This window comes from Parasteatoda tepidariorum, chromosome 2, assembly GCF_043381705.1.
Source record: "Parasteatoda tepidariorum isolate YZ-2023 chromosome 2, CAS_Ptep_4.0, whole genome shotgun sequence".
Classification (NCBI taxonomy): Eukaryota; Metazoa; Arthropoda; class Arachnida; order Araneae; family Theridiidae; genus Parasteatoda; species Parasteatoda tepidariorum.
The window spans coordinates 33,502,951-33,511,767 of NC_092205.1; the positions used below are offsets into that span (position 1 = coordinate 33,502,951).

General features: G+C 30.2%; 1 protein-coding gene across 2 annotated transcripts; it reads left to right on the top strand.

The window, feature by feature from the left end:
- The first annotated feature begins 4 nt into the window (after nucleotides 1-4).
- LOC107436938 (uncharacterized protein C18orf19 homolog B) lies at nucleotides 5-7,764 on the top strand. Of its 2 annotated transcripts, none has more exons than XM_016048776.4 (3): nucleotides 5-241; nucleotides 2,929-3,220; nucleotides 7,443-7,764. In XM_016048776.4, the coding sequence occupies exons 1-3, from the start codon at nucleotides 145-147 to the stop codon at nucleotides 7,714-7,716; spliced, it is 663 nt and encodes a 220-aa protein (XP_015904262.2). In that variant the 5' UTR covers nucleotides 5-144; the 3' UTR covers nucleotides 7,717-7,764. The 2 variants fall into 2 exon arrangements, with proteins under 2 accessions (XP_015904262.2, XP_015904260.2); XM_016048774.3 differs by having other exon boundaries at nucleotides 6-241; nucleotides 2,926-3,220.
- The last annotated feature ends 1,053 nt before the right edge of the window (nucleotides 7,765-8,817 follow it).

Genomic DNA, 8,817 nt, shown 5'->3' on the forward strand with positions numbered 1-8,817 from the left:
ATGATGAAAATTTTGGCAACAAAACAAACTGCGGCACGTTTGTTGACAAAAATGATGCCGCTATTTCACCATGTAAAAACATGTAAATTATAATTGACTGTGGAAAGTTAAAAAAAAAAAAGAGAAATTACCAGAGCAGTCAAGATGCAGGCAACGAAATTTTCAGTCTTTTCACATCGCATAAGATTAACAAATTTTCATTTTAGAGTAACCTGCGCACCAGTAACTCGATATTACAATGGTGAATACTTTTTAAGGAAAATTAAAACTAAACAAGATTTTATTTTTCTTTTCATATAATTCTTGTTTTAGTTTACAGAGAATAACGTGCTATTAATTTGTTTAAAATGTCACGACACTTTTTGCAGGTCTTTGATTCTTAAGAAATTTGTTTGCTAATATTTGTATTGACATTTTAATGCAATGAAACCATTTAATTTTAATTCTATGAAATTTATAGCTTGATTAAAAATTTTTAGTTATTGAAGTTAGTTGATATATATGAAAAAATAAATAGTTTTGAAAAATTAAAAAATTTTTATTTTTAAACATATGAACTCTCTTTAGGACCATCTTTACCCAAACTGGGGATATTACCTTATCGTGATCTCTCGCTCCAACTACAACCACCAAGGTGCCAAATAGATTTTAAACTTGCAAATTTAAAAAAAAAACAACACATGTAGATGTTTGCCCGAGGGTGGCTACGAGTTATACCTTTCGAGTTGGTCCCTTTGTGTGATGTTTTTTTAAAGTTTCTCACACGCCGCTACCCGGAAGTTTCCAAGACCTGGCGATAAGTCTGCCACAGATCACAATACGTATATCTCCCCTTTAGACTTATAAACTTTTCTATGTACTAGGAATGCACGACCTGCGGGTCGCATGTGGCACGCGAACCCCTAATGTGCGGCCCACTGCAGCAATCTGAACAAAATATTAAAAAAAAATCAGAAATTTTAAATTTACCGATCTAAGTTTTTGTAGCACCCAAATCTCAATCGTAGTTTTTTGATCTCTTTTTTTACAATGTTTAACGCTACAGAGAGTCATAGTTTAGAAAATCCCAATATTTTTAATATGTCATTATTACAATACAGGAATTTAAAATTTTAGTTATCACTTTTGATGCTTTTCCTGTGTGCCGATTTCATCGTAAATCCAATCACTAATAGGTAGTTATTGCTGCCCATTTTAGCATATTTACTGAAATCACAATTTTTTAGAGTTACAAAAAACGCTTTATTTGTGGAAACTTCATAGTAAATCTAAATGACTTTTGATCTTTTTTTAGGCAGTTATTGCCACACATTTATGCATAGTTTTTAAAATTTTGATATCTTAGCAGGATATTATTACAAATTGCGGATAAAGAATCGCTAATTTAACTAACTATTTTTTGACGTGCTTTATTTGTGTCGATTTTATCGCAAATCAAATTATTTATTATTCCTTATTTTGGTAATTATTGCTACACATTTCCACAAGGGTTTGAAAGTCCCGATGTTTTTATACGCTATTGCGACACTTTAATTTCGAATCTCGCATTTAAATACATCACTCTCTGACTCGATTTATTTACATCGATTTCATCATAAATATTAAGCACATAAATTTACATCATAATATTTATATTTACATCATAAATTACAAAACCCTGTTTCAAATACAACAGTGTAGTGAAACATTTTTTTTCCCTTTCCTCTCACTGGCCCGTAGAATAAATGCACAATCGACTTGGAAAAAAAGGAGGGAAAGTATTCCTTCTGTCGAAACTTTCACATTACTCTCTTTCATGCTGTTTTGGAAATGTAAAGTGCCAGATTAAAGTTTAGGAAATAAATGGTGGGGCAGTTACTGAAAAACCTGGCCTCTTCATCGACCTTCCAAACTTTTTAGTGGTTTAAATTCACCACTAGGGGTTAGACTTAGAGGTTGAGCAGCTCTAACGAGCAGGGCATATCGACCAGAGGTTGTACCCAAACCCTAAATCATGATTTGCATGAAAGCCCTATAGCTGAAATAAAATTCAGCAGACACCTTACAGGAACATTTTGCAGTTCCCAGGCATTGACGTAATGTTGCCCTAAATGCTCAAATCTTTGAGCAGAATAGACCTCACAACCATAGAGTATGTGTCGTGATGTCTCTTTTTCAAGATGACAACCCCGACAAAGAGAATTGGATTATATTCCCATCATGTATAGGTGTCTCCTGAGGATGCAGTGTCCAGTAAGAAGACCAATGATCTTCCTTAAACTGTTTCTATTAAGCTTTAAAAGCTCTTTTTGACATACAGTAGAACAGCCACGATTTAGCTCCTTAGCTTGTCTCTGACCGTCAGAAGTGCGCCATTGCTCATGGGCAATTTTGCCATAGAGCTTGAATATGGATGCTCTAAACAGTGGCGTAGTTTNAGAGTATGTGTCGTGATGTCTCTTCTTCAAGATGACAACCCCGACAAAGAGAATTGGATTCTATTCCCATCATGTATAGGTGTCTCCTGAAGATGCAGTGTCCAGTAAGAAGACCAATGATCTTCCTTAAACTGTTTCTATTAAGCTTTAAAAGCTCTTTTTGACATACGCTAGGACAGTCACGATTTTGCTCCTTAGCTTGTCTCTGACCGTCAGCAGCGCGCCATTGCTCATGGGCAATTTTCCCATAGAGCTTGAATATGGATGCCCTAAATGAGGTGGGAGAAATTCCCAGTTACTGAAAAACCTGACCTCTTCATTTTAATGAATCGACCTTCCAAACTTTTTAGTGGTTTAAATTCACCACTAGGGGTTACGGTTTAATGAATTTCCTCAGGTACAGTACCTATGACATTGGAGTTGCTTTCTAAAGAAATAACCTTAAAGTCCTAGTTCTTTCAATTTTTTCATTCAAAATGTGTCGTATATATATTTATTTTTATTGCAGTAGCATGCTTTGGAGAAAGACTCCAGTCGAAGACATTCTTTGGCTTTCGTCAGACTTCATGTTCAGTTAAAATAGAATCTCCTTTACTTGTATCTTATGCTGGAAATAGAAGATTATCAAGTTCTCCTGCTAAGAATGACAAAGGTGATGTACAGGAAACTGAAGAGCCTATTGAGAAACTTTCATTATTTAAACGATACGAAAAGATGTTCAAAGAATATTGGTATGTGTTGTTGCCCGTCCATTTCGTCACTTCAGCTGTGTGGTTTGGAAGCTTTTATTATGCATCAACATGGTAATAATTTCTTTGAAAACATTTTGTTATTAGTTGTTTGCAGAAAGAATATCATTGCAAGCTTCTCAAAAACAGCTTTTTTTTTTCTAAGTGACTCTATTGATTACATAATAAATTAAAACATTTTTATTTTTGCATTACTTTGCATACGTGGATCTGAATTTAAAATAGTTAATAAAAAACTGGACACCCAGTGGCTGAGCGGCAGCGGTTCGCTCTGTCGTGCCACAGGTCCCTGGCTCGATCCTCGGGCCGGGAAAGGTTGACTCGGCCGTTCATCCCTTCAGTGGGTCGATAAATGAGTACCAAGCATGCTTGGGAACTAAACACTTGGGGTTCCGCATTTGGCTGACCACCTGACCGGAGCATCTGCTCCTGCAACCCAGAGCCCAAGGTCAAGAAAACTGAGATTGGCACAGTAGGCCTTGGCTCTCTATGGGCTGTCACTCCACTGAGTTTAGTTTTTAATAAAAAACTGACCACTAATGGTCAGGCAAAACGAAATACTTATTTGATTATTATTGTAATGCTTTTTTTTAAACTTTTAAATACATTTATAATATGACATCTATGTGTTTAAAATAATAAAACCAGCTTGCATGATTTTATTATGTATTTTGCGTTTTATTTAAATGTAAGGTATTTTGACTTTTAATTTCATTTGTATATGTTCTTTTTTAGTAGTATTTTTTAAATGTTGTTAAATCTTAATATCACAAATTTAAAAATAAAATTAGAAACAAGCCTATTTAAAAAAATTTGGAATTTAAATAGTTTGTTTAAATTTTTATTATTTTAGTCAGCTTAACAGATTTGTTTGCATTTTAAAAATGGTGTGTCACATATTTACTTTGAAGGAAAAAGTAATAAATTAAAATTTTTTATAATATGTACTTACATTTAAACAAAATACTCCAATATTGTCTATAAACTTTTACTTCTTTAGACTACATAATTTCCAAAATTTACTTAGGTTTAAATTGAATGCATACAGTGGTTTAAATTGAATGCATACAGTGAATTTTCTATGAACAAGAATGAAACAGTACTTTTTTTATTTGACATTTCTGGTAATTCTCTCATTTTCTGATAATTGATGACATTTTCTTAGAACTATTGTTTTCATTCTAACAAACATGATTATGACCCCAGTTTTTATCAAATTTACCTATAATAAGTTTAGCAGCATCCTGTGAACCTAATGTTGTTTTCATTCATTGCATGTAGTTATTATAGTTTTTAAATTGATTAAATAATAAATATAGAGTTTCAAGCATTGCCACAAAGCTCTGTTCTTCTCTTAAAAATTCCTAGTAATTATATATATAGTAGTTTTAATTCATCATCATCCGTCATCCTCGAAACCACCTACCTCAGTGTTAAAAGGTGCCAGTCTGTCCAGAAGGGAAAAGTTCGGAATATGATATTAGCTTACTATATTCTATAGAACAATCTAATTATAGCAATCAGTCTTTGTTCTGCTATCAATTTTGCTTTGTGAAATATATATATATATATATATCCTTTCTATATATTTTTAATATCCTTTTCTATAAGGATGACAACATAATAAATTTTCTATGCTTTTATTGAGAAAAGAATAAAGAAATCCATTTACAATTTATATACAATTGGAGCAGAGCTCCGAGACACATCTTTATCCTTCCATTTCCAAAAGATAGTGTACACTTTCTTAACGTAACATATGTTCATGTCATGTGATCTATAAAATCCAGATGTTAGAACCGGCGTCGTAAGATCTTAAGACCAGATGGAGATGAATTAAAATCTCAACATAGTCTTGATTTTAATGGGAATTCGGCTTCTTTAAGATATTTTACTGCGCGGTATGGACTAATTTTATAAATAAAGATTTCATCACTATTCCTTGAAACTTAAGATATACGCGAAGAGCTAAGTTAAGTAGGTGAAAGTGAAATTTAATGTTCTTATAAACCAGATAAGCTTATCTAAAGATAACATATAATTCTTTTTAAGTTTAGTCTCAAAAGATCCTTTTAATTTTATTAAGCTAGTATTTTAAATATTACATATATATGAAAACTTGCAACAAAAACTACATTAGTTATAAACATACATTAGTGTAGTTCAGACTTAATATAAAAAAAAATTTTTTTTTAAAAATATATTAGTGGTTAAAGTTATTTCTAAAAAGCTTATTTCATCCTTACAGATATTAATACTATGGGAGCTGTACCTTTCTCATTCGACTTTCTCTTGATTTTATGATTATGTTCTCAAATGTGAATACCATTGAAATATCTGAAAAAAATTAATAATAAATCATCTTTGTTTCCCCTTTAGTTGGAAAATACAATTTTCAAATTATTTTTCTCTTTTTCATCTTTCAATTATGTTTTTAAAGTGTAATATAGATTTAAATTTTTTATGATGTAAACTATTCTTCTAGATTCAATAAGTACACTACCAGTTGTGCTCCTTTACTGGAAAGTGTTACTTCCATTTCATTTGTTTATTTTTTCTCTTGTTTAGCGGGCAAAGATTAGTCGTTAAATTTAATTTTAAAGAAGTATTTAAGTAGAGACTTTCAAGAAAATATTTTAAAATCCCCAGTTTTTGAACTTTTTTCCATAGTTAGGGAAACTTTTTCACTGTATTGAAGGTTAGAAAGAAACAAATTTGGTAAAAAAAGATTTTTTTAATACATATTAACAGAATATGAAATGTGAAGTCATGTGGTGAAATGTGGAATTCAGATTGTTTACTATTATTAAAGTTTGACTTGGGAAGGATAAACTTTAGTTGAGTTCAGACTTGGTATTCAGGTTGCTCAAATTCATCGCATTTGGTCTTTTCCAGCTCTAAAGGAAAGACAATGTGTAACCCAAATCTGGCATTTTTTAAGCAACAAGTAATTAATGGTTCCTTTTAAAATTATGGATCACGGAAGCCTGGTGATTACCATTACCTGTCCTTCTAAATTGTTCTTTCTAAAAAAAAGTTAAAGTATGTTTGATTAATCTCAGTGAAAATAATCTTTTACTTGCTAAATATTTTTATTATCTCATTTCAAAATCAGTTTATGGAAGGATATTTAAGAGACTTAGAAACCTTTCTGTGCAGAACTGCAATTCAATTTCAATTTGTCACTTTTGTTGAAAAAAAAAGATGTTTTTTTAAGACTCAAGTTTTTAATAGTGCAGAGAAATTTAAATAAAAAAAATTAATGACTCTTAAGTACAGGTTCGCAAAAAAGCTGGCTTTTTCAGAAAAATGTCATGTCAGCCAGTTTTAATTAAAAATACTGGTTTTTATTTAAAAAAGCTGCCTTTATTGGCTTTTAACATTTTATATTTTATTATATGAAATTAACATGTATGCATTAAAATTTATTTTATTGATGACTCTTAAGTAAATAATATGCACAAAATATATGTTATTTTATAAATTGTACTTTCTCTTAAAGGTATTTATTCCATAAATCGATTAAGTATTATTTGATTTTAATTATTTAATTTCTGTTTTAATTATTTAATTGCTTCAAAACCAGATATTTTTGTCTGAAATTGCTCCAAACCAATTTGGATCATGTTCTAATTCATCTTAGTTCTGCCTTAAATAATATTTTTTTTTAATTTTAAGATAAAGTTCCCATAAATTAGGCATTTTCTATATAACTGTATGTGATTTGCTTGAAATAATGTATTTTGTTCAAAAAGAGGGACAATTGATTTTATAGCTAATTTTATATTATTCATATATTCATTTTGCATAAAAAAAAGTTGATTTCTAATACTATTTTCATGTAGTTTAAAATTATTGTTCTTAACACCTGTAAGGTTAAAGCGATTGTTTCAAACTTGTTTAGAAAGTTAATTAACATCAAAAAAATTTGTTGCTTTTTTTTGGCATGGCTAGAATCTTACAACCCTGCTTAGGTAACAATATGTGATGGAATATTTTGAAAATGCTGAAAATTTTGGGTTTTTGAAAACATGTTATATCCAATTTTAAGTATTGAACATTGCTTTTTTCTCCCAAAATTTTTAATTATGACAGTTTTTTTTGTGGGAAAAGATGTTTTGTAAACAGCTTTCTTCTGTTATTTTTTAATTGGCATCTTGCTATATAAGTTAAGCTGAAATTGGACAATTATCTAATTTCTGATCTTTTTCTATATTTTGAGCTTCTTAAGAGGCTTGTTTATGCACCATATTGATTATTATTTCTTTCTTTTTAGTGGCCTTGATATTATACCATTTCTAGAATATGTAAATCTGCCTGATGTATTGATAGCTCCTCTACGTAATTCTTCTCTTGGACACATTGCTGTTGCATCTGCTTTGTATAAACTGGCTACCCCTGCCAGATACATGGTTACTGTTGGAGGATCAACTTTTGCTGTTAACTTTTTAAAAAGGCGTGGACTAATTAAGCCAGTGCCAACAAAAGCTGAGATAAAAACAATGATACAAAAGAAACTTAAAAAGGATGGAGCTTCAGAGGATAATTGATGTAGTATATATTTATTATTATTGATAAAAATTTTGTACAATAGACAAGTGTTTCTCATTTACTTATTGGATATTTGGCTATTATTATTCTTGAATTATTATTTTTTTTTTTAAGTATTGCATTGTTTTATACAGTTCCGTCTTGTTGTTAGTATTGAATACATCACCATACAAAACTCTTATAATTAAGTTTTAAAAAAATAGAAAAATTAACCTGAGAACAACTCTTATTTGACACCCCTCCTTTTTTGCAACTATATATTTCAATGTGCTTGGCTTGTAACTCAATGAAATACTAATCATAGTTTTGGATTGTTGAATCCCTAAAACATGAATTGTAATATCGTTTTTTAAAATAACAGTTTAATTATAAAATTTGCCATGCCCCATGTGTTGTTAAAATAAAAATCTTTCTAATCACCTTTTTATAATCAACTCTTTTATTTGTATTTTGTTTCCTGTGAGGGGGAATAAAATGAAAGATTACTGTAATTTTAACTTATGATCATGCTCTGTATTTTTATTAATTTTCCTAACTGTTCAATGTTTGTATACTAAGGAAACATTTTAAATATTGTATTCCCATTCCACAGTGATTTGGGTTTTCTGACATACCCCTGTTTCCACAGATGTCATCCTGTTTATTTGTTAATTTATTTTACAAAATCCAAACTATTAACTAATAACCAGTGGTTCAGAATATCATCAAGCAAATGAGATTCAGGTGGTCATGGAGAAATTTTTGGCCTAATTAAAACGAAAGTTATGAAAATTTTATTGCAAAATAAATGTTGGGTTTTAAAAAGAAATTTCCGCTGTAAAAAAAAAAGGAAAAAAACGAGAAACTACTGAAAAAAAATTGAATCAAGTCAATAAAATCCATATATATTTTTACTGTAATATGTCAGGGAAATTATTGCTGATTTGAGTTTTACTTCCTGGCATGCATAATTTGTGACGATTTAATCATAATTTCATGTGGAGTTTTGATGGGGTTTTTTTGCCACAAATTTGTTTTTTATATCCAGATATTTTTCATACACTTTATTATGACACTTGAAATTTACATTGCTTGGTTATTAACATTTTTATGTGACAATT

Excerpts from the sequence above, each read along its gene's own strand:
- LOC107436938 (XM_016048774.3), top strand. The coding sequence starts at position 145 with ATGCAGGCAACGAAATTTTCAGTCTTTTCACATCGCATAAGATTAACA. Across the intron at positions 242-2,925 it reads AGTAACTCGATATTACAATG|TAGCATGCTTTGGAGAAAGA; the intron begins GTGAATACTTTT and ends TTTTTATTGCAG. Across the intron at positions 3,221-7,442 it reads TTTTATTATGCATCAACATG|TGGCCTTGATATTATACCAT; the intron begins GTAATAATTTCT and ends CTTTCTTTTTAG.